At 44.7% G+C, this 25,592-nt stretch overlaps 1 protein-coding gene across 5 annotated transcripts in view; it reads left to right on the top strand.

The window, feature by feature from the left end:
- The window catches only part of ARHGAP9 (Rho GTPase activating protein 9), a 956,751-nt gene extending 936,019 nt beyond the window's left edge, over nucleotides 1-20,732 (top strand). For 4 of the 5 annotated variants that reach the window (XM_069230800.1, XM_069230799.1, XM_069230802.1 and 1 more), the window contains one exon: nucleotides 20,177-20,732. In XM_069230800.1, the coding sequence (XP_069086901.1) occupies nucleotides 20,177-20,366 (190 nt within the window). In that variant the 3' untranslated portion in view covers nucleotides 20,367-20,732. The remainder of the gene's footprint in view (nucleotides 1-20,176) is intronic. The other variant, XM_069230801.1, reaches the window with a different exon arrangement.
- Nucleotides 20,733-25,592: the final 4,860 nt, after the last annotated feature.

The raw sequence follows: 25,592 nt of genomic DNA, 5'->3' as shown, positions 1-25,592 counted from the left end.
TAACCTTTATAAGTTATTTGGCACAGACTTTGATAATGGGGGACTATGGTGCTGGGGATGAGATTGCCCACACTTACTTGCTTAGAGGACAACTGGTACGAGGGTCTCCAAGATGCAGTAATCTGAGTACACTACCACCCAGGCACTGAACTAGATTCCCCCCCAAACACCCTCCCTGGCCCTGCCATGGAAGACAGTGCCTCCCTTGCTATTCTTACACAAAGGGCATTGGGGGGTTCTATAATCTTCAACTTTCCACTCAGAAAGTTAAAAACAATGTAACAGAGTTGTCTGACCACTTGAGATCTGGAGCACTACTCCCACCCAATGAGGATCCCAGTGATATACTCTTGGGTACTTGGGCCAAACCCTGCTCAGACACACCTGTGCATGGCCCTCACACTGGATGCCTTGTCTTGCGATGGGCAGCCCAGCTTTCCTCAACTAGCACCCCCCTCCTGAGAGGTTTGTCGTGCAGTTTTAGGCCAGTAGTCTAAACCCAAACTAGTTTCTCACTACTCCTCCTAATGTTTGGTGTGCAGATTTGGTCCTTAGCTCAGTGAATGCCAGCTGCCTCTTAGGCCACTCCTCTCATGCCTCTTCAGTGGCTAGTATTGCCCATGGTCCCTCGTCTCGTCGGATGACTTCGACAGATACGAGGAAGTCGTAGAACGTTTGGACTTCTTCTACTTCTTGCCTATGTGGGACTTCCCTGACTCCTCCAGTGAGTTTAAGTGCAACAAAGAAAGTCAGGATGGGCTCTGCAGGTGGTTTAGGGCCTCCCATATGAACAGGACCTTGAGCACTGACCGACGTCCGGCGGTGAGAAGCTTGAGGGATCACATCTTCAGCTCCTTCGGGTACATGGCGAGGCAGTCCTCACACGCACTGGAGTTGTGTCCTGGCGCCAGGCACCCGCAAACACACCAAATGGGGGTCTATCACTGACATTTACCTGTGATAGGCCCCACATGGTTTGAAATCAGACGGTTTCTTAGGTGGCATCCTCACACTAGGAAAAGAATCACACAAAAAGGGTGGACAAAAAGTCGAAACGGTCAGTCAAAAAATGACAGAGGGGTAGCTCAATCTAGATCACCGCTATCCGGTGCAAAAAGAAAAGAACTGACAGCATTCTGAGGTGACTCCTACACAGGTTACATTCTTGTCACTTTCGCCGCAGACTATGCCGACCTGAACAGAACGACATCAGCTACTGGCTCAAGGGGTACTGCTCGAAAATCTTCCGCATCCAGTCTGATAGTTTGGGATATTTAATGGTAAGGAATTTGTGGCCAGATGGAGGCTGTACCAGATAAGGCGTTACCGAAGGTAAGTAACTTGTTCTTCAATTGTTTTTTTAGATTACCTGAGTACCGGTAAACAGGTTAAACTTTATCTATGTGTAGGAAGCTGGCTTTTTATGTAGTGGGCCAATGTAAGGGCACACCATGCAAAAAGTCCAGACGACTCCTATTTGGTTTACCGGGCTTACTTTAATGATCCAAAGTGCTCTTTTAGTGATAGTCTGGTCTAGCAGCTGAGGCTTATCAGAGGGGAATGTTAAGCATTTGTTGCACACACAGAGTCAATAAATGGTATACACACTCACAAAATAAATCTAAGAACAATTTATAGAAGTAGTCAAAGTTTGGGGGTGCCCTTTGGAACTTAAGGTGCTAGGGGGCCATGGTCCAAGGAACCACCAGAAGTTTTAGTTTACCTGCCCTGGTGTGTCAGGATGCAGACGTGCTGGATGGGTTGGTATCCTCGAACTCTGCACCGGTAGAATGCAATGGGCACCAGTGAACACAGGCTGCAAGGGGGCACTTGGGGACAAGTCTGGCAGAATGCACAGAGTGGCTCGGCTAGTGAGGGCTATTAGGGTAAATGGGTGCATTCAGTTGGCGTGAACTGGGGCTGGTGGGCTCAGGTGCAGAGGTGTTTGGCTGGCTGGTCTCTTGTGTTAAAGGCTCTCCCGGATCTTGGGTTGACCTGCAGAGGGAAGGAAAAACACAGCAGCAGGGCCACTCTCGGTGTGGCCTCGTTGGTTCTGAAGACCCTTGGTGGGCAGGTCAATTTTGGGCGGCGGTGGTGTCCGAGCTGGACACTCATCAAGTCTTAGTTGCTGCAATTGCTCCTAAACTCTGTGTACTGGTACCAGGAGTCTCCTGGAGAGTCTAGCATGTAGAAACGCAAAGGAGAGACGGGGCAGACCTCCTGGAACCACAGAGGCCTCCTCCTGGTGTGATGCTCCCTCTGTGGGCCTGATGGCCAGCAAAACATTGTACTGGCCAGATGTGATCGGTGCATGTAGGTGCAGAGGGATGGCTTTTCCATCCCAGGGGAGATGCTGGATGGTTGGCGAAGTGCTGGACAATTCTCCAAGGCTTTGGGAGTATGCACAGCTTTTGGGCGATTCAGGTGGGTGCAACTGTTGAGTTACCAGCAGCAGGGCAGGGTTTGGCGCCAAATCCAGTATAAGTCCTCTTCTTTGTCCTTCTTCTTTTCCCAAGTACTTGAATCTGTTAATCTGGTGTTGATGGGTCCCCTAAATACTGAATTTAGGGGCATTAAAGAAACAGTAGGGCAGTAGCCAATGGGCAACCGACCTCTGGGTGACTACACCACCTATATGGCCACTTCCTGTGAGGAGTGGGCATACCCCTGACCCAGAATTCAGAGTTTCCACCAAAACCAGGATGGTAAACCCTTCTTAGAATGTCCACTTCAGGTGGCCACCCTTATATGTGTGCCTAGCCTGTAAGTGTGACGCGCCTTTTGAATACCTAATTTCCCACCTGCTTTGGCCCTAAATGGACCTTAATTCAGAGAGTGGCATTCCCCAGGTCTGGATTAAGCCACAGTTGCATATCAATGGCAGTAAAGGCTTTGAAGCCTCTGGCCTTGATATGCTAAGTTTACTAGACATCCTGCTGGAGGAGGTGTTATCACCTTCTGCCGGGCAGGCATTGTTCCTGGCCGCTCAGAGTGTGGCTCTCACCTGTAGGGGGCCAGAAACTCGTCTTTGATGGCAGGCTGGACTGTGCCAGCCAGCCAGCACACTTAGGCCCTTATTTCGACCTCAGCGGTCTTTTTTAAAGACCTCCGAGGTACCGCCGTGCTGAAGACCGCCAGTGCAGGCGGTTTTCCACCCGGCGTATTATGACTGCTGGCAGCACTCCGTCCTTTTTCGAACGGAGCCGCCAGCAGCCATACTGGCAGTGGGCGGGGAAGTGGAGGCTGCTCCACCTCCACTGCCTCGTCATCAGAACACCGCCCACCGAATCACGTCCCATGATTCGGTGTGGCGGTGTTCTGGTGACGGGTTGCTGCCGGCGGAGCAGTCCCCATGGATCCCGTCCCCTCCCGGAGGATCAACAGACAAGGTAAGTTGATCGTCCATTAGGGGAGAGGGGTGGGGGGTGTTGTGTGTTGTGTGCGTGTATGGGGATGTGCGTGTGAGTATGTAGAGGAGGTGTGTGAGTGCGTGTATGCATGCGGGGGTTGTGTTGTGTGTATGGGAAATGTGTGCGGGTCGGTCTGTGTGCATGTCTGTATGTGTGCGGGTATGTGTTGTAGTGTATGTGTGCGTGTAGGGGTGTGTGTATGTGCATATTGGGGTTGGGGGTGGGGAGGGGGGTCCTGCCACCTTTGGGGTTTGGCAGGGGTGTGGGGGTGTGGGGGGAGGACTCGGGTGTGGGAGGGATGTGGGGGAGACCCCTATCAGTGCCAGGGAAGGAATTCCCTGGCACTGATAGTGCCTACCGCCATGGTTTTCGTGGTGGTTCCAAACCACCTGAAATCCATGGCGGTATGCAGAGTCCTGATCCCACCGGCGGTCTGGTGACGGCCGCTGGGCTGGAGACTGAAGTCTCGAGCCCAGCGGTCATCACCGCCCTGGCGGTCGGAGTGGAGAAGTGGCGGATGACCATGGCAGTAACTGCCATGGTCATAATTCCATTTTTTTTCCCGCTGGCCTGTTGGCGGTTTTACCGCCACTTCTCCCCCGTCCGCCAGGGTCATAATGAGGTCCTAAGTGATTAGCAGGGATACAGGGGTCACACCTAAGGTGCCCTCTGAGTGCATGTCCTCATGAATCTGATATGGGCATCAGTTTGGATTTATTAGGACAAGGTGTTTGATACCAAACACCACTTTTTTCAGTGAAGCCATCATGTAGCTGGGTAACCCGTATTAACCAGTGCCTAGTACACGTCTTTATGATGGCTTCCTGATCACTTGCAATGCCCAGCAATGGAACTAGGCATTACAGGGGCACATCTGCTCATGCAGAGGTGCCCTCACATCTAATATATTGCACTCTGCCTTAGGGACTCTATGACCTGCTGTAGGGGTGACTTACATATAGCACATGCAATGTAAGTGGGCATTGCACACAAGGGGTGTGCAATGTCATGTTTTCAGAATGGTTCGCACCATGTCATGCTTCCTGCAATGACAGTCTGCATGCAGTTTGGATGTGGGTCCCATAGGGTGGCATAATACATGCTGCAGCCCTTACGAATCCTCTTTAGTACCCATGCCCTGGGTACCACAAGTACCATTTACTAGGGGCTTACAGGGGTTGTAATTTAACATTTGTCTTGTTTTAGGGGAATAAGCACTGGGACCTGGTTAGCAGGGACCCAGTGCACTACCTATCAACAGCATCACTATCAGTGAGCAAAATGTGAGGGTGTCCATGACAAAAACTGTCCCTTTCCTACGCAAACCGAAATTGACAGGATAGTATAAAAACAGATACAAATGGGGTGTAGTGGGCCCCTCATACACCTGAGCCCCGGTGCCACTGCACCTCCTGGTCTAAAAATATCTGCATCCCTTTTACTCTCCGGAAATAACAGACCCATCTAGTGGTATCTCGTCGCATTCAGGCTGCTGAATTCGAGAAAGTGTGGTTTTGTTGGTTTAGGTTTTGTTTTATTTGAAGCATATAAATAGTCGTAACTACCCAGCCTTAAAAAAATGTTCCAGAAACCCCCGTGTATGCCAACCAGAAAAGACATGCCCTACTGTCGCCCAGTATGCCCAGTCTCAGCTCGGATCCCACCGTGCTAACGGGTTCCATATGGCCTTGGTGTTGGCGGTGGAGGAGGAAGACATGAGGAGAACAGAGGAAGGATGCAGTCTTTCGCTGCCAGGTTTGGATTTAAGACAGCAATCCGTTCCAGCCTCTGCAGCAAAAACAGCCACACTTCAAAGAGGTTTAACTGGGAGGAGGGCGGAGCAAAGAGGGGAAGAGGGCGTCTTGGAACTTGGAAGAATAGAGTGGGCGGGAGGAGCTGCAGGGACATCTGCTAGTCATTATGACTTTTAAGTAATAAAGTAATTCGCTGGTTGCCACTGACTCTCTTTCCGAGCAGTGCCAACAACAATATAAAGGGCACCATACCCAGACATGTAGAGAGAGACTGTTTTGGGGACAGAATAAAGCGGTTATTCTCACAGTGGATAAAAATTACTCCAATATTTAGGTGGATTATTCTTCTGTAAATAGGGAATAGCGGTTCACCAACATGATATTCTTACTTTCAGACTGGGCTCGGTTCGTGTCTTTATTCTGTTGGTTGTGCTATTTGTCTTTAAATTGCTGATCAGTATGTATCCAGGGGAGCCTCATAGGTGTACAGCCAACTCCTGGGTGAGCCCATGTGACGGAGGGCCTGCCTGTGTCCCAGCCCTGCCAGCCTTTCCCAGGCACAAGGGAAAGGGCAAGAGCGCTCCCTAGTGTTAGGGTACGGGCTGGGTTGCAGGATCGTGATTACTTATTAGGTTTGGTGCTAAGTGAGGGGGAATAATGTAGCTTAGGGTTACCGTTAGAGATACGTTTAGGGATCATTAAACGGTTAGTGGGGGCGGGTTGGGTCAGTGTTGGGAGCTACAGTACATAGCATTATGGGGTAAATGATTCGGTTAGCATTAGGGCTAGGAAGAGTGGTTTAGGATTAGAGTAGTTTGCAACATAGGCGAATAGCTAAAAAGATGCATTATTAGAGAAATGGGATAAATTCAAGCTTTGGGCATGCAAACTAATTCCTAATTACATGGACCCACTCAAAGTCCGAGCTGTTCTGTTTTCAACTTTCCATTCAAACCTTTGGCTTACTTGCTATAAATGTTGAACTTTCAACTTAGTCTCCATTCACCACTGCTAGTGTGCGTAATAGGAGACTGAAAGGAGCTTTAAGCCTCAGCTCCCTCAGTTTCTCATCCAACTACCCGTAGGGTACTCTGGAAGGTGAGAGGGTACGGACGTGGCCACGCCCACTCAAGCCTTGACTCCTCCTCAGAATGCTCACAAGCAACAGCGGCAATATCAAGCACCCTGATGTCTTTCATAGGGGGTCCGGCAGATCTGCGCCTGGACCACCAGGGAGGCATGCCAAGAATGGTTTGGCTAAAACTGCTTTTACTGAACCTATGGGTCAGAGCTGAAGCGCAGCCAACAATTCAGTGGCCGTTCTGTTCACTGCCTGATTTCTTGCTGGGCCTTGGCTGCAGCAGTAGCAGTGTCGGTCGCGGCACGGGAAGAATAGCCGGGCATGTTCCTGAAAAAGCACTGTTACCAACGTAATCAATGTTGCAATTTTTCTATAGACGTTTCTTTGGCGTTTTTGTCTATAGTAGTTTTTAGGTGGTTTAGCTATAACTTTTGTGAGTGCTTTGAAAATGAAAGGGATGCCTGCGGTTTTTATATGGATATGGTTTTATTTGTTTGCAGAAGTTATGAAGTTTTTTGAGGCCTAAGGAGGAGGAGATGTGGCCTGTAGGCTAGAGCTGCCAACTTTCAAACTAGGTCTGCACATCCACGTCCCAGCCTCGGGTCGCATCATATGATTGCGGGCAAAACTTTTAATTGTCCCATGCCCAAACACAAAAATGTGTAATGTAATCCCATGTTCATACATAGCGCTCTAATGTCTCCGGACCAAGTTTGTCCTGTATAAAACTTCAAAAAAAGATCGATGGTAAGAACTTTTAGGCGGATAGCTAGACCGTGAAGAACAGCCTGCAGAGCTAGGGTTTTACTGTACATGGACAATACGCATTCGCAAAGCCAATAGGTCTTGCCAACAAGAGAGCTTTTGGCAGTGTTTTTAGTTATTTTGTACAGCACCATGACGGAAAGTAAAAATAATTGGGTATGACTCGGCCAGAAGTGTCCGTGTCATAACTTTTCTTATGGCGGGAGGTGGAGACAAGCAACAACAAGAGTGGTATGGAGGAAAGCAATAACATCGGGCAGCAAGAAGGGGGGAAGCATGGCTGAACGTTTAAAAAATAGTGCTTTGATACAACCAGCACTGGCCGCATCATAGTGCTTTTTTTATCACAATGGGTAGGTGGGAGTAACATGAGCAGAGGGAGAGGGCAAGCAACAATATAGAGGGCAGGAGGGGGCAAGCACAACATGATGATGGAAGGGGCAAGCAACAACATGATGATGGAAGGGGCAAGCAACAACATGGGGCGTGGGAGAGAAGAAGCAACAATATGGAGGACAGAGGGGGCAAGCACCAACACGGACAGCCGGAGGAGGCGAGCAGGGGTAAGCCACAACACAGACTGTATGAGGGGACAACCAAGAACAACATGGACAGCTTGAGGGGGCAGGCAACAACATGGACAGCAGGAGAGCAAGCAATAACAAGGACAATGGGTGGTGGCAACCAACAACATGGACATCAGGGGAGCAAACATCAACGCAGACAGTGGCAAGCAAGTACACAGATGGTGAGAGGAGGCAAATAGCAGGAAACAACAGAAGGGTTTGGATGGGGCAAGCAACAATACGTGGCAGAAGATGACAACCAACAACACAGGGGAGAAAGGGGGGCAAACAATATGGAGGGCGAGAGGGGGGCAAGCAGCAACACTCATAGCGTGATAAAGATGGGAGAGTGGCAAGCAACAACACAGACAGTGGAAGGGACAGGTAACAATTCAGACATTGGGGGGCAAGCAACAACACAGACAGTGGAAGGGACAGGTAACAATAAAGACATTGGGGGGCAAGCAACAACACAGACAGTGGAAGGGACAGGTAACAATAGAGACATTGGGGGGCAAGCAACAACACGGATGTCAGGAGGAGGCAAGCAACAACACAGACTTTGGGAGGGGGCACGTAAAAAAGCAGGATGGGCAAGCAAAAACGAAAACACTGGGAGGTGCAAACATTAACTCGGACAGCGGGAGGAAGCAGGATGGAACAAGCAACAACATGGATTTAGGGTAGGGGCAAACAACAGGAAGGAAGCTAGGCATGGAGAAGAGGGATATGGGAAAGCAACAGGAAGGACTTGGATCGGAGGATTGGGTCAGGCAACATAAAGACATACAGGGAGTGCAGAATTATTAGGCAAATTAGTATTTTGACCACATCATCCTCTTTATGCCTGTTGTCTTACTCCAAGCTGTATAGGCTCGAAAGCCTACTACCAATTAAGCATATTAGGTGATGTGCATCTCTGTAATGAGAAGGGGTGTGGTCTAATGACATCAACACCCTATATCAGGTGTGCATAATTATTAGGCAACTTCCTTTCCTTTGGCAAAATGGGTCAAAAGAAGGACTTGACAGGCTCAGAAAAGTCAAAAATAGTGAGATATCTTGCAGAGGGATGCAGCACTCTTAAAATTGCAAAGCTTCTGAAGCGTGATCATCGAACAATCAAGCGTTTCATTCAAAATAGTCAACAGGGTCGCAAGAAGCGTGTGGAAAAACCAAGGCGCAAAATAACTGCCCATGAACTGAGAAAAGTCAAGCGTGCAGCTGCCACGATGCCACTTGCCACCAGTTTGGCCATATTTCAGAGCTGCAACATCACTGGAGTGCCCAAAAGCACAAGGTGTGCAATACTCAGAGACATGGCCAAGGTAAGAAAGGCTGAAAGACGACCACCACTGAACAAGACACACAAGCTGAAACGTCAAGACTGGGCCAAGAAATATCTCAAGACTGATTTTTCTAAGGTTTTATGGACTGATGAAATGAGAGTGAGTCTTGATGGGCCAGATGGATGGGCCCGTGGCTGGATTGGTAAAGGGCAGAGAGCTCCAGTCCGACTCAGACTACAGCAAGGTGGAGGTGGAGTATTGGTTTGGGCTGGTATCATCAAAGATGAGCTTGTGGGGCCTTTTCGGGTTGAGGATGGAGTCAAGCTCAACTCCCAGTCCTACTGCCAGTTCCTGGAAGACACCTTCTTCAAGCAGTGGTACAGGAAGAAGTCTGCATCCTTCAAGAAAAACATGATTTTCATGCAGGACAATGCTCCATCACACGCGTCCAAGTACTCCACAGCGTGGCTGGCAAGAAAGGGTATAAAAGAAGGAAATCTAATGACATGACCTCCTTGTTCACCTGATCTGAACCCCATTGAGAACCTGTGGTCCATCATCAAATGTGAGATTTACAAGGAGGGAAAACAGTACACCTCTCTGAACAGTGTCTGGGAGGCTGTGGTTGCTGCTGCACGCAATGTTGATGGTGAACAGATCAAAACACTGACAGAATCCATGGATGGCAGGCTTTTGAGTGTCCTTGCAAAGAAAGGTGGCTATATTGGTCACTGATTTGTTTTTGTTTTGTTTTTGAATGTCAGAAATGTATATTTGTGAATGTTGAGATGTTATATTGGTTTCACTGGTAATAATAAATAATTGAAATGGGTATATATATTTTTTTGTTAAGTTGCCTAATAATTATGCACAGTAATAGTCACCTGCACACACAGATATCCCCCTAACATAGCTAAAACTAAAAACAAACTAAAAACTACTTCCAAAAATATTCAGCTTTGATATTAATTAGTTTTTTGGGTTCATTGAGAACATGGTTGTTGTTCAATAATAAAATTAATCCTCAAAAATACAACTTGCCTAATAATTCTGCACTCCCTGTATACACTATCATGTAGTGCTTCAACAAAAAGAAAAAAGTAGCACCTAAAACACAAGCAGTGAAAAGACTTAAGTACATTGGCCATACTCCAAGGGAGGGTCAAACAGAAGAAGCGGATGTAAAGCCCAAATGCACTAAGAAAGCCGAAGCAATCAAATAAGAGTGACAGTGAAGCCCATCACTGGCAAGCAGTGGACAAGCTCTAAATCCATTGTGAGCAAACAAATGGTCTTGCAAACTACAGCGCATACGCTGCCTCAGGTGAGACCTAAAATCTGGGCTGTGGTTGACTGGGTTACAGGGGTAGCTAATGTGAGGAGATTAAAGTTTATGGACATAGTAAGTAGAGAGAGGCACATGGAAGGACTGTGAAGGCATAGATGCTCATGGGCAAGCAGCGCGAGGATCCTTCTGACAAGAGTAGACAGTGAGGAGCGGAATGAGCATGACACATAGACATACTTGGTGAGTAGGGCGCTAGGAGAAGCATTGGCATTTGCTGCTCCTCCCATTGAGTAGGTGGAGGATGGGTGCATCGGCTGCCCGCGACACCATGAAAGACTCCGTGTCCCATGTTCTGGGATTACTGGTTCCGGTAGTTTCAGGTTTGTTAATCCCGGTGCTGTAAACATGGGAAAGCTCAGAAGGGCCCAGAGAGGTATCTCACCGGGGTTACCACTGACCTACTCGAATGAGCTACCCTGTGGCATGACCCTGAATCAGACTGTGTGAGGAGTGTGGGGCACAGGAGCACATTCGAAGGATCTCGCGCTAGATTTAAGCTTCAGAACCATTCATTTGTTATTTTACACCATGAGGCGATTTTGCTTATAGTATGCGCTGGAGAACATAAATGCTTGTACTATTCTCATTTGCTTTTTATTATACAAAGCGCAGCAACATCAATAGTGGGTGGCGATGTAAAATAATACTAATAATAGAGATGAGTGAGTTTTTTCTGCAGTAACCACATTTTAACCATATCAGGAATGTGCAATTTTTGTCAGATTCGCGTAAGAGTATAATGGGCAAAAAAAGGGCAAGCTGCAACTGGCAATTTCACAGTGGTCAGGATTCTGAACCTCTGTGGAAGTGCCAGTTCATTGCAATTTCAGGCAGTACAGACGGTTTGCTCGCTTCTGGCTTGAAATCCGCCTGTTTCTGTAGTTCTTCTGTGAAGCAGTATTAGTGTTAATTTCCCTATGATTTAAGGAACGTGACGAGGATGACCATGACTCGGATTATTGAAGATTACTGAGAAGTAACCTGGGCATTTACCCAGATGGGCTAAAGACAAAAGGCAAATAACACCTGCCTTATTTTTCAGCACATTGTTACACCCAACCCTAGTTATTAAATACACTGGATTTCCATTTCCATTGTCCCCCCATCCTAACATGCCTCTCCACATCTCATTACATTTGTCCACGAATGATGTAGTCCCAACATGTGTTTAGGCAGGCTCTATTTTATGCAAGTGCAGACATGCATCACAGCTGGTAAGGTTACTTTCTAATGCTTGAGTGACCTTCAAGCTCTTCAGGTGGGGAGTCCAGATGTCTCAGATTTCCCCAGACAGTCCTGGTTTTCTGTCCGGGCATGCCGACGCTTTTCCTAATTTTCAATAGGTGTCCGGTTTTTGGGACAAAGATAAAATTCCAAAAGACACCTCTAACGTGATTTAATTTATTATAAGTTTCTTTCAGGCAGCACATGGGAAGACAGAGTGGGGAGGAGGGCAGGGTGGCTCAGGGTGGAATTTGAATAAATATCTATACCTATATATATATATATATATATATATATATATATATATATATATATATATATATTGCATTTACATTTGCATGGCTATGAAAAAAATGGCCAGCCATACAAGAAACATGAAAGACTTTAATCCTACTTTTTAGTAATGGGCTAAAAATTCTGTTCCGCTGGCGGAGTCGGCAGAGTTTTGCCCACTCTGGGTTCTGCTTGGAGTGTTGAGTGCTGGCAGAGCTCTGCCAACCACTCTGTGGCAGAGTTTTTTCTTTGCTCGTGAACGTTCAGTTGGTGAGCGATAATCTGCGTCCCCTAGCATGATTTTAAGGCACTAGAACTACTCCCGGTGTGATTTCTCCACACAGGCAGTCGTAGCAGGTCACTTCCACTCACGTTGAAAAGGATGCCCCTCGAGTAGAAAATCTACTTCAGTGGCAGAAAGAAGCAGCGCAATGTACCGAAATTCTGCAGCTTGAGAAACTGTGGAATCTTGCAGAGTTTTAGGTTATTCCACGGAATTCCACAGAGTGAAACTTTGCATGTTTCCCCCAGGCCTACTACTTTAATGTCTGACCTGTCCCGGTTTTTGCTTCTCAAAATGTAGTCACCCTATATACAGATGAACGACTATTACAGTTTAATTTTCCCAGCTGCATTTAAAAAACACTAAATACGGTGCTCGCCATCCACAGACTCTGTTCATTGTTGCAGGCCGTGGTAACTGGGGCCATATTTAGCCTCTTTTGCCTATCCTAGTTCTGCACTTGGCAGGTGCATTCTGCGATACTGGTTGCAGCCTAATTCTGTTTTGCTGCATATTGCTTGCTCACCTAGGGACGCCCTCGGCCTTCATACAGAACTTCAGATCTGTGTCATCAGGGGATACTGGCGGTGCACGGGGTGGCCTGCTCTACCCACGTCTTTAGCAGAGCGAAGCCTAATATCGATGACTAATGGAAGAAAGCAGGGACAGCTAGCTTCTCTGGTCTCCTTGTGGGCTCTTGTGGCCCATCTTGTCGACGGACTGCAGCACGGTACATCGCTCACCTTTTCTTAGTCGTGAGCCTACAACACTTACACGCAATCTTGTGGTCTACAAGGCGCATGGAAACTACCCACCTGCGGCTCCCCTTCTGAGTGAGCTTGCACCAACCCAACCGAGGCGTGACTCGAGGAAAGTGTGCTTCTGGGCCTGACACACGGAAACAAATGTATCTGAAAACAGGAGGCATGAAAATAACTTCTCATCGCCCTGCTTACGGGCTACAGACACCGGCACGCTCTTTTCTCATGGAATTTATATATCTTCCAAAAACAGAACACATGACATTTTTGATAGCCACATCACCGCCATATTGTGCACAGCAGTGCTGACGCCCAGGCTAGACAATCACGTCATACCAGGTTTCTCCTCAGCGGAAACAAATCAGACATCAAATGTAGCTCCTTCCCCAAAAATCCTCTCGAATTATACCACTTGGATACACCTATGAAAACATTGCCTGCAAAAATATCTTTCTTATTTATCATAGACTGCAAAATAGAGACTATAATCTTGCCCCTATAAATATCTCCCTGTAAAGATGTTCACTTTTGCCTATTCTACTGCCAAACATTCCCCCCTAAAATTCCAGGATTTGAGTTCAGACAGTAGATTAACCCAAGCCAAAAATAAGATCCGAGTGACTTTAATTGATTTTGGAATAAAAAATAGGTCGAAATGTGTGTTGGAAGATATTTATATACAGTCCAGGATATTTTGCAGTTTATGTTTTCACATGGGATTGTTCTGTAGAACACTAAACAAGGTGAAACTGAGCACCTTTCCTTTAAAAATTACCTTACATGTAGCTTGAAATCCACTTTTAATCAGCAGTATTAAATCCTCTATGGGCCTCAAAATGCATGCTCTGAAACACCACCAACATTACCTGTACCATGTGCTTTACAGAGAATTATCAAGTAATTTCCTGCTGAAGACATGTATTTGGCTGAAAGTTTTGTAATCTGTGAGCGGTAATCTTTCATGCACAAGTAGTCAGTAGAGTTTGTAGGGAGAGTCTGCTCATGCAGGAAATCTGATTCAGTCCCTGTGAATTTAGGTGAATGTGCTGTCTCAGACCTAGCTTCCCCTGGAGTCCAGTGCAGTCCAGAACATCTGACCTATGTGTTACAAGTACTTTCCTGTCTGTGAACCACCCCCACCACATTACATTATGAACCTACTGCTATAGCATGTGAAGTCATCCCCTGCAGCAGGCGGTGGCTGCTTGCACAGAGGCGATGAATAATTTCCTTGTCCTAAACCACAAAAACCCTCAGTCCACCTCTGGACTTGCCCACCCTTGGTATTTACTGGAAGGCAGTCACGAAGTCTTTCGATGCATTTTGTAGACCCCTCATTCTGGCTTGTCCCTTGGAGGTGGTGGGCTTTGTGCTTAAGAATATAACACCATCTACAAGACCCACTAATGTGGTTAACTTCGCGTGCATGAAGGTGCAGACATGACCACTGGCTGCATCTATGGCACGTTTAGCCAGCCACACAGTGCTACCACTGTGACATTTGGTGGCACATTTCCTGAGCACTTAACTTAAAGGGCTGAAGAACAAATAAGTGACCTCCGATTCACCTGACTTGCAAGAGGTCCTGAATTGCAATAGCCACTCCTCTTTAGAAATACGGCATTGCAATAACATGTCCAGCGATGACTGCGTATACAGGCATCCCTCGTGTGGGGTAACGATTTTAGAGAGGTCATAGTAAAAGAGTTTTAGTCCCTAATTCCTATAATCTTGTCAATTACAGAAGGAGCTCCTGCTTTTTGATGCTTAATATTTATCAATTTGGTGAGTGTTTGAATAATTGTAACCTCTCCAGAGTGATTTGGGGGTAGCTAGCTTTTTTTCATAGGAAATTAGAAGTCGATATTTTAACGGTTATTTGAAATAAATGATATTGTGACTAGTCACCATGTCTGCTCTGCTCAGCGTTTATATAATAAGTTTATGCAGATAGTTGATTTTCTTCCTTCGGATCACCAGGCCGCTGCTGGACAGCCACTCTTGTCATCACTGGACAGTTAATTGGGTACCTGGGAAACATCCATGATGCACGACTTCCACTTCATGAATTCCGCCAGTGGAACTAGTCATCGTTTCAAGTGTCCCACTGATCCTGCTTTGTACCACCCTCTCGCCCCAATCCTTGCACTGGGCTCCATGCCGTTGGTGCCATTGTAGTAGTATAGTCGCAATACATTTCCCAAGGACAGCGGCCTCCAGTCCCAAGTAAGCCTCTGTATGCATCAGCACCTCGATGCACATGGCACAGCCATGGACTTGCATGAAAATCAATCATCATGCTTTTTCCAGAGGTGAAGTAAACGTCTGCCTCTGGTTGAGACAGATATACAGTCGTACAGTTACTCTCTCGCTCCACAGTATTTTTCTGCCAATTTTTGTAAATTTAAGAGAGGTTTTGGGCCAGTATTGGAGTCCACGAAATGTAAAAAAGAATAAAGAAACTGCTTGCTGCTTATAGAGAAATATCTGCGAGAGGTTTCCTGTCAACGCCATGTCTTGAAAAGCTGCAATGAGAAGTTCATAACCAGCGGAGATAGAGCCGAAGGTGAAGGGATTGCTGCCACTCCATCCACTGCTATAAACAAAAAGTAAACAGATTTATAGAACAGAAGATTAACTTATCTATTTTTTGTCTGTTGAACATGCATTGGTTAAAAGTTGCTTTAGATCACAGTTGTCCAGCATAGAACCACAATTGCTGCTTTTATGCCACGTTTTCAGGATATCTGTCATCAAAGAGAGGGAGTAGAAGGTTTATCAGTAGGTACACTGCTTCACAACCAACCAATTCACATCATCACATAGAGTGACCTCCTCATTATAGTCTTTATTGGTGCCTCTTACTGATTACCACAGGAAGTGCCTCTTGTGGTTTTTACAATGACTCTCGCACACTTTGGTTACCAGTGGCATGCTTCGCCATCATGTCCTCACCTAGATACATAGGCCCATATTTATACTTTTTTAGTGCCGCATTTGCGCTGCTTTTTGACGCAAAAACGGCGCAAACTTACAAATATAAAATAAGTTTGCGCTGTTTTTGCGTCAAAAAATGGTGCAAATGCGGCGCTAAAAAAGTATAAATATGGGCCATAGTCTGGGTGGGCTCAACCTTGATACCCAGGGGAGCTCTTTGTGCATTATCAAGGGTGGCAGGGGGGGTCCCTGGGGGCATGGGAGGGCAGCTGTGGCCTCATTTTGAGCCCACAGGTCCCTTAACGCCTGCCCTGACCCAGGCGTTAAAAAGTGGCGCAAATGCGGGGTTTTTTGACCCGCCCACTCCTGGGCGTGATTTTTGCCCGGGAGTATAAATACGACGCATTTGCGTCGCAGTCATTTTTTTGGACTGGAACGCCTACCTTGCATCTCATTAACGCAAGGAAGGCGTTCACGCAAAAAAATGACGCTCTTTACTCCTACTTTGGCGCTAGACGCGTCTAACGCCAAAGTATAAATATGGCGTTAGTTTTGCGCCGAATTTGCATCGAAAAATAACGACGCAAATTTGGCGCAAACAGAGTATAAATATGCCCCAAAGTGTTACTCCTGACCCTGTTGGACCACAGGGCAGAGGTGGACAGTGAAGCAGAAGTGATGTGGTCTTACGTGGTTTCAGGCCTAATGTAATAAGGACTATAATTATACTCACACCTTTTAATTCTAGCCAGCAGTTTTGGCAAATGCCTCCAGAGAGATGTACATAGTTAAACAATTTTATTAGATAAATGCTGGAGGGGGAAGTAGTTATGTGATGTAGAGGGAACATTTAGATACAATAAAAAGATAATTTGAGTTTCCAGACCGGTGTGTTTTAAATGGGGGACTTACAGTGGTCAGTGAAGACATTTCCATGAGTATTGACCACAGATGTTGGACATACAAACTGGCGGGCTTCAGTTGCTTGCAAGGATATTGAAATTATGAAAAGCGTGAGTGCCGATTAAGGACATGATGCAAACTGGAAAGATATGCTCAGAATAATGCCTCAAGACCCACGTAGCACTGGAATTTGAATCAATTCATAAAGGCCAGGCTTAGTGCACCATTTGCAGTAGCAAGCTATAGAGTTTGTACAATACAAGTAGCAACTTAATAACAAGTTATAACGAGTAATACCAAGTTATAACTATTGTAACAAGTAAAAAAGAACAAATTAACTTTATTTTTCCAACCGAAAACAGAATCCTTAAATTGAACAAACATTCTTGGAAAATTAAGGCTTCCAAAATTGCCATTGAAGAAGGTAACTATGAGTAAGATAGTGAGCGACTGTAGCAGAAGTGGCAATATACAATGGAGGGTGCATAAGTGAGGGACTGTAAATTTACTATTGTTACTTACATCTATGATTAAAGTTCAGAGTCAGAAGCAACTCTTGTGTTATGCAACAGGCTTGATGGCAATGCGATGGGGCTCATTGTGAAATGCCTGGCAAACTTGAGATTGGGGGACCCGGTACATCCATTGGTAGGATTTAAGCAATCCTGTTATTTTGCATTGCTTAAACATCAGAATGTATTAGGAATGGTAAACAAGTGTTTTGAAAAAAATGGGAAGAGTACCTCAAAATGTGAATAGTGGCGTTGCCTAAGAATTGATATAGGCAGTGCTCAATTTGACCCGGTGGATGCATGTGGGCTCCACAGGCACACATTTTTCAGGATCTGCAGTTTTTTTCCTCAACAGAACTTGAGCCAAAGCAGGCGAGAAAACACAAAAGTGGGAAAGATGGAGGAAATGTAAGATGGACAAACAATGACAAAGGGAGAAAGCAGGGATGAAAAATAACTCTCAAGGGTGTGATAACGAGACAGGGAGTGTCTCTTAATGGATTAAAAAGGGATGAAGTGGAATCGAGGTTACCTAGCCTTAATATTTGGCTCCCCGACCCAGTGGCGGTCGGCAGTTTTAGGAGGGAGAGGGGCGGGCAGCACACTCGCACTCATTCTTTCACACACACACGTACACACATCCATTAACTACACTCATCAACATTCAAACATGCACGCATGCATCAAACATTCATTAAAAAATATCACACACACACACACACATACCTTCAGCCTCGGAGGTCCCAGGAGGGTTGGGACTGCTGCCTTCCCTCATTGGCTGACCTTAGGTCAGCCAATGAGGGAAGGCAGCAGTACCAACTTCGTCACAGAGTGGGATGGGATCAGTGAGACTTCTGGCCCCACCCCACTCTGTGACGAGGTGTCACTGATTGACACTCGCCCTGGGCGCTTCAGGACTTAAACCTGAAGCGCCAAGGTCAAAGTCAATGGGTGACGCTTCCCTTGTCACCCGGGTTAGGGCATCGAGGCACCTTTGCTGAGCCGAGGAGGTCACGCCCATAGGAGCTGTGACCTCTTCAGCCCAGCAAAGTTCAGCTCAAGCAGCCAGGAGTCTGCGCAAATCACGCATGTCTCATTCCTGGCTGCCTGACCTGAACATGAAGAGTGTTTGTCAGCCTGACCCTTGTTCAGCCTGACCAGCACTCTTTATGAGGGGCAAAAGGTGGGGAGGCGTGGCCCCTCCGCCCTAAAGGACGGTCCGCGCCTGCCCCGACCTTTGATAATGCCCGGTGCGGGCTTCTGAACAAAGCTTTGGGACCAGCACTTAATCTTTTACAAATTATTTACTAAACACAGGTGCCTTTTTATTCAGAGAGCTTCCTTAGAACAGCAAAACACTATTTCTTCGTACAAGCCTGTCTCTTAAGTTCTTGAGAATTTTTTGGGAGTATGCTTAGTATGCAACATATGTAGCCTCCGTGGTCCATTAGCTGAGCGGGCAAGCTAACGGAGTGTATGCCACAAGAGCGACGGTTTCATTCTCAAAGAGTGGGTAGGGGTAAAAGACTTTTGAGGTAACTCTGATAATAGGAAGATAAAAGCAAAAGGAGCATACAGTTTGGTACATCATCGGGCTGTAGCTGTAGAAAAGGGAGTGGTGTAAAAAAATCTGCATCTGAACCCGAGCACTTAATGGAAAGATGCTGTTGTGCAGTTAACAGTCTTTAATAGCTCACTCCGGTATCCCTCAAACTTTCTATCGTTTGAGTTCTCTGAGCTGGGGGGTCCTCCTCTGTTCTTCCAGAGGGCTTCGTCTGTTGATCTAATGCTTTAACCTGGCAGATGCTTGAGCTATTGAGAGCTGCTTGTATGGTCTTCATTGAAAAACAATAAATCCTCCAGAAAGTACTCTGCGTGGCAGTGTAACCTATGGGTTAAGGAAAAAAAATATTTTTTGCATTTGTGAAAATGTTCGATCAAATAAAACGTTTCTTTTCGTTCCACGTTTAATAATTTTTTTTAACGTATAAGCAAAACCGAAAAAAATGTTTAAATCTGCTGTTGCCCAGGAAGAAAGTGACTGTTTCTTTACATTTTCTTTCTAAGATGAGTTGGGCAAACATTGGCTAAGAGATCCCACAGTAGCGCCAGTTTGTCTCTGTTATTTGTTACATGTAACAAATAGGAAGTTCACCTCCAATGAGGGATGCTCATTTATGAATCTAGGGAGGATATCTACTTAAATTTAGGAAACGTTTAAAGACCTGGCTATTTTCCCAATAGGCACTTCCACCAGTAACTGTATTGGTGTATCGTATATTTTCAGCTTGGTGAGTTGGAGAGTGACAGTGTTCTAGGAAAGTTAAATAAAAATTAAATAAATAAAATTTCTTTCCAACGTACTTCCAAATGTACACCCTGGATCTGGAACAATTTCCCGGTATCCATTAGGAACACCCCAGCGCTGCTCCAGTTTAGAAAACAATTGAAGATGCACTGCTTTAAAAACACTTATAAAGAATATCATATCACAAAGCATTAACAGTAGAGAAACCAGTTATCTCTACTATCATTCGTTGACTTTATGCTTGTCTTTGACCCTCTCAGGCACTCCTTTACCTTTTGGCTAGGTTAGTGCTAAAGAAATACCACAAACATACATACACACTTCCAAATTACAACCCAGAAGAAACACAGTGAAAACGAAACTCTCTCCCTATGCTCATTAAGTTGTTCATTAAGTTGTTGTTCTCTTGGCTTTAGCCACCACTACATGAGAGTTCATTTCAAGTCATGTCATAATGCTGTTTGTTGACAGTCATCGAGAATGGGTACACTGGGAAATTCTGAGCTTTATGTCTGCAAATTGTGATTGGGAGTGTTAAAGAAGATTCTGTTAGATTACATCACTTTAATCGAGCCTGTTGCACAGGGGACCTACCGCCATTATGTTGTACTTGGCTTTCAAATTCAACTTTGTTGTCTGCTCTGTTTCTACTTGCCTCTGCTGCCTTTGTTGGACCAAGAAGGGAAAGATCCTGCATGCTTTTGATAAATCATATCTCTCTCTAATGCTTGTGTATTTTTTCTTTACCCTATTTCCACACAGAATATTGGATCACTCAGAAACAAACCGCATGACCACTCAGAACATTGGAATCGTTTTTGGGCCTACACTCATGCGGCCGGAGAAGGAATTTTTTTCCAACATCGCTGTGAACATGGTCTATCAGAACCAGGTGGTAGAGTTGCTCCTCACTGCTTTTGACAGCATCTTTCTGGCAGCACCCGGAGAATAGTTTAGAGGGCAGAATTGAGCGCCGAAATATCTGAACATTTTGCTGTCACTCCACCCCAGCTTTAAGTTATTGTAGAGAGAAGGACTCAATGAATCTGTGTGGCGCTTCTTCTGTATATAGGGAATAGAGGGTAGGAGGTGCTGTTCGTTAAAAGAGATGCCCTATTCAAAGGTTGAAACATCTGAGTGTCAAGAATTAGTGGACTAGAAGATCAAGATGTCGCACCTGCGATGTTTGGAGAACTGGATCATTTTACAGCAAAAGAGTTGATAATATACACAATGGAGACCAATGAAATATTAAATCTTTTTTTTCTGAGAATGTGTAGGTTTTCATTGAAATAAAGTGTGCCCTTTGGTCAAAGTATTTGAACACTGTTAGCTTGCGTAGGTTGATTGTGAGAAACCATGACCGGGGAAAATTAAGCTAATAACAGGATTCAAAAAGATAGCAAACTAAAGACACCTCAGTCTTCCATGTTCACCCTTTTAATAGTTTGGGTTTCTGGCTCAAGCTTTACCAGCTGTTTTTTTTTTGTTTGAAGGATCCATACTATATAATTTTACCTTTCTGTCTAGTTTTCAGAAACCCAAACTGGGTGACTTAGTTGGCCAGTATTGCCAACCCATGCTCAGCTGCTTGAAAAATAGTCTTTTGAGTGGGCTAAGGGCTATGCCTTATCCAAGCCCAGGCTAGCCACATATCTAACCTGCTGCTTGAAACAAACAATAAAGAAGACATTTTGAACTTCCTTGGAGTTTGACGATGTCAGTTATGGCAACCCTACTCAGGCTTACACAGAGGAAAAAAGTTGATCACAGCACATCTTCACACTTATGCGCTCTCAGTGCACTACTGATGGAAATCTTGTGTCTCCTATCATTTTCATACTGCTCTAGATTCATAAGCGATTGCTCTAAGTATGAACCAGGCTGATAATAACTTCAATATTGGTCTTTTGTTCTAAACTTGAGCATACAATGGAAAAACAACGAGGTAAGTTTATCTGAGTGCTAAATGTCTCAGTCCTGCATTTCAGCTTCCAGAGCAGGCAGGTCCTTGTCTGCCATTCCAGAAGGTTTCAGATGCTGGTCTAGAATGCCTTTGCCTGACTGATGCTTGAGATGATGAGATCTACCAGTGTAGTGTTATTAATGATCTTGAAAAATAATAAATCATCCAGCAAAGTATCATCCTTAAAGGCATAACCTGCAGTATAACTTCTAGCCCCAGGCTGGACCGGGAAAAGCAATGCCAGTTTGTTTAATTTCTAAAAATGTTCCAGCAAATAAAAATGTTTTTTCCCCTTACATTATTTCATTTTTTTACATATGAGAAAAATAAAACACTTTAAATCAGCAGTTTTGAGAGAAAAGAATGACTGTTTCTTAAATTTACATTCTAGGATGAGTTAGGAACACATTGGCTAGGAGAGTGCACTCTTGGAGCCATTTACCTTCCATATTTTTGTTAGATGTAGCACATAGTTAGTTAGCTTTTAACAAGGGGATGCTCGGTTATGAGTGTTTGGAGAATGTCCCCACTGGTGAACATCTGTTACAGGTAAGTAACGTTTACTTCTCTAGTGAGAGCTGCTCCCCAAAACTTTAACATTTAGAATAGCCTCTAAAGAAGTATTCCATCTTTAAGTAGTATGGAAATACCTAAATAAACAGATTTCACACAGATGCCTGGCCCATTTGGTAATCAGTCCTTGCATCTGAATCCAAACAGTAATGAGAACAGGATGTACTAACAGACCTCAAAGTCGTTGCTTTAAAAATAACTTCCATGGGAACATTACATACCTAACTGTTGCTGTAGCGACATGCCCATGGTAAAAAGGGATTCCAGAGTACTTGCAGAGTCTTAGTTACATTTTGGTATGCCACTTTAGATACTCAGCAGTCCTTCAGAATCTGAACTGTTGACTGGTTTGGTTAGTTTCCCATGTGTGTAATAGGCTAGCCAATTGAGAGACTGCCTTTGATTCTTTTTCCATTCCAAATATTAATTGTAATGTGCTTTTTATTTCCCGTGTGTGAATAGCGTGTTCACTTGAGGCAGAAAGATTTCGAGAAAAAAATTCAGAAGGTCATAAAACCTGTTCATACGAAAATTTGAGACTACATTAGGCAATAATGAACGACCACTCTGTCTCTATGAAGAGTTGTGAAAGAATTGTAATCGACATACTCTGCTGGTAGGAAAATGAAATGCAATCATGAAAGCCAGTTTCTAGGTAATGAGTTTGGGGTTGCCTTTTTAACAGGCGCAAAAGGAAACCGCATCAATTTTAGCGGCGCCTCTATTCTGCAACATGGCCATTTTCTTTCTAAACCCTCACAAAATCATGACTGTGAGGAATCTTGAAAATTGTGTTGGGGAGGGATATTTCTGGTATGCTGTTACCCAGATGAATCTACATTAGAGGCTCAATTTTGCAAGATGAAACAGATATGGTATTAAGCCCTATTCCTGACTCCTCCACTGAAGGAGAAAAATAGTTTTATTTGATGACAAGTGTTTAAAAATATAAAGTGCGGGGAGCTGTCAAGATCCTGACTGATGGTCAGGAATTATTTAAAAGGTTATCAATCCCTTGGTGAAGAACTGTTGTTCCCAAGTATTGGATCTTTCATGGATTCAAATGCTTGAATCGTTCCTGGTTGTTGAAGTGAGAGTCCCACAATACCGTAATAAAGCAGTATAGAATGTTTCCATAGCCTATAATGCCAATGAAACATACACTTTAATAACCTAGCCATATCATTTAAAAGGAACCGAACTCCAGCCAAGCAGGTGACAAAACCCTCTAGGATACTCCCCGCAGAGGCTGATTCCCTCGGATTTCATTCCGCATCTCGTGTGAAGGGAGTGTCCCTGAGTTCTGCTAGTTCTTCAACTATATAGTCAACTTTTACCTACAAATTACAGATACTGCTTATTATCATGACAGCGACATCAAGAAAAGGGCTTTTCAGACCCTGTGGCACCTGTGGGAAGAAAATACTTCATTCTGAAGACCTGGAGTGTATCTCCTCCCTACATCCGACCCACAAGGACTGCAGAATTTGTCACACTTTTTCCACTAAAACTCAAAAAAATAGAGGGCCTAGGCTTCTTTTATAGCTAAAGAAATTAAAATTAAAAAAAATCTCTTCTCTCTGAGGAGGAGGATAGTGAAGATTCCACTCTCAGGAAAGGCCATGTAAAAGGGAAAGGTTGCATGACCAAGAAACATCAGAGGTGTTTAGAAAAGCCTTGAAAAAGACTCATCATGAGTCTGATAGTTCTCACAAGAAGAAAAAAGAAAAAAACTTCTCCGTAACTGTGATCCTACCAGTCCATCTTCTAAACTGGGGTGCACCTTGTGAAATCCTCCTCTGAACCGTCGATGATCAAATCTAAACTTGCTTTGAAAACATTGACAGCATCATTGCTGTTGAAAAAATACAATAAACAAATACATGAGCAACCCAGAATGTCCACTTGAACCTGGGTATAATTAGCACAAAACACATATCCACGTGAAACTCATTTTCAATCAATTTAAATATGATAGCAGGAAAATCTTGCTACCGGTTAACTCACACAAAAAATTCTTAAAAGAAGCCGAAAATAAAATAATCTGTCTAGAATCTTTCAAAAAAGCTCAACTAAATCCAGTACCAAAAAATATGTGAAAAATGTGTTTTTAATGTTTTGGAAGCTGCATCAGCATATAATGGTGAATAATTTTTATAATCAGACTTTAGGAAAATAAACAAGGATTGATAGTTGAAAAAAGAGATTCCCAAGTTAGAAAAGAGACACCATACCATAAATCAATAAGGAAATCGCTTATAGTTCTGTGATCTTTGGTGTATCTCACAAATACAGCCTCTTATTAAGTTATAAAGTATGCTTGTCAATACATTGATAATTCAAAACATAATCGAAGAGGTCTTGTCTGATTAACGTGTTAACATTAAGAGGCTGTCTTTGTGCGATACACCAAGGGTGACAAAAACAAAAAGAACAGATGATGGATGGAATGCTGAACAATGCAAACATTCATCCACATTCACGATGGGTTTAATACATTGTTTCTGGGCATACACTAGCCACTTAGGGCGCACATAGCAACAACACAAAACAAAATGATGGACAGAGTGTTGAAATTTTTCAATGCTGCTGAATATTTGATTTGTTTCACATTCTGTCCATCATCTGTTCTTTTTGTATTTGTCATCCTAAGTGGGAAGGGTATGCCCAGACGTGGGTCCCGCGCTCGCTATGCCACCAAATTCAAGCCAGCCTGGCTGATGATGGGTGATACCCTGAAACTGGTTCCATAATGCTTGTTTCCAGTCCATGGACGACCTGGCTTTGCAGTTCGGGCTGGACTGTTCCCATAAGGAGCAGGGTTAAGACTGTTTTGGAGATGGCTGGGTCCAAACTGGGGTGACGTGGCAAGTAAAATAACAATGGATTAAACCCACATCTGTGACTGAGGGTGAGTGTTTGAAAAGTTTCAACAATCCGTCCATCATTTTCTTTTGTTTTGTTGCCATCTACCCTGTAGAGCCGGGGTGTGCACTGGTAAATCCTCTCACTGAGCCCTGTAATTGTGGGTGATCAACCTCATTCCACCAGCCATTTTAAGCAAGGTAACTTATGCCTGTGACTACGGAAGTACTTTTGGGACTATAGGCCAAATTCCCCTTGCAGTAGCCGCAATCCTTGCATATTGTAATAACTGCCTTGGACCTAAATTAAAAGAAGCCATTGCTCCCGCTTATGTTATAAACTGATCATTGGGCTATAGATATCGGAGGGCCTTGCACACCCCTCTCTCCGTTTGTCAATGGACATCAACTGTGCTGTCTTTGCAAAAGGGTGCAGAGCTCATATGCACATATCTGGCACATATGGCTCATTTTGTATCACTTGCTTGACTACCAGTTCCTATATTCCCATACCTGTCCAACCACATATGGTATTGACCCAGGGACCCCTGCTCATATCTTAAAAAGCTCGGGCAAGAATATCTCCCCATAAGTGCTCTCCAACAATTTTTCTCCTAGTCGCCTTCTGTATCTAGCCAGTGCACCGCATGTTGCAATGGAGTGCCCATACAGTAGAGCTCCAAACAGGGCTGTTCCTTTCCCCAAGTCGTCCAGGTTCATTTAAGCAGGGCTCGGCCCACACTTTTCCTACTGGTAGCCCTTAACAACTCTAAAA

The sequence above is a fragment of the Pleurodeles waltl genome, chromosome 4_2, assembly GCF_031143425.1.
Source record: "Pleurodeles waltl isolate 20211129_DDA chromosome 4_2, aPleWal1.hap1.20221129, whole genome shotgun sequence".
In the NCBI taxonomy this organism is placed as follows: Eukaryota; Metazoa; Chordata; class Amphibia; order Caudata; family Salamandridae; genus Pleurodeles; species Pleurodeles waltl.
The sequence above is the reverse complement of the archived record's forward strand: the minus strand, read 5'-3'. Positions and strand labels throughout refer to the sequence as shown.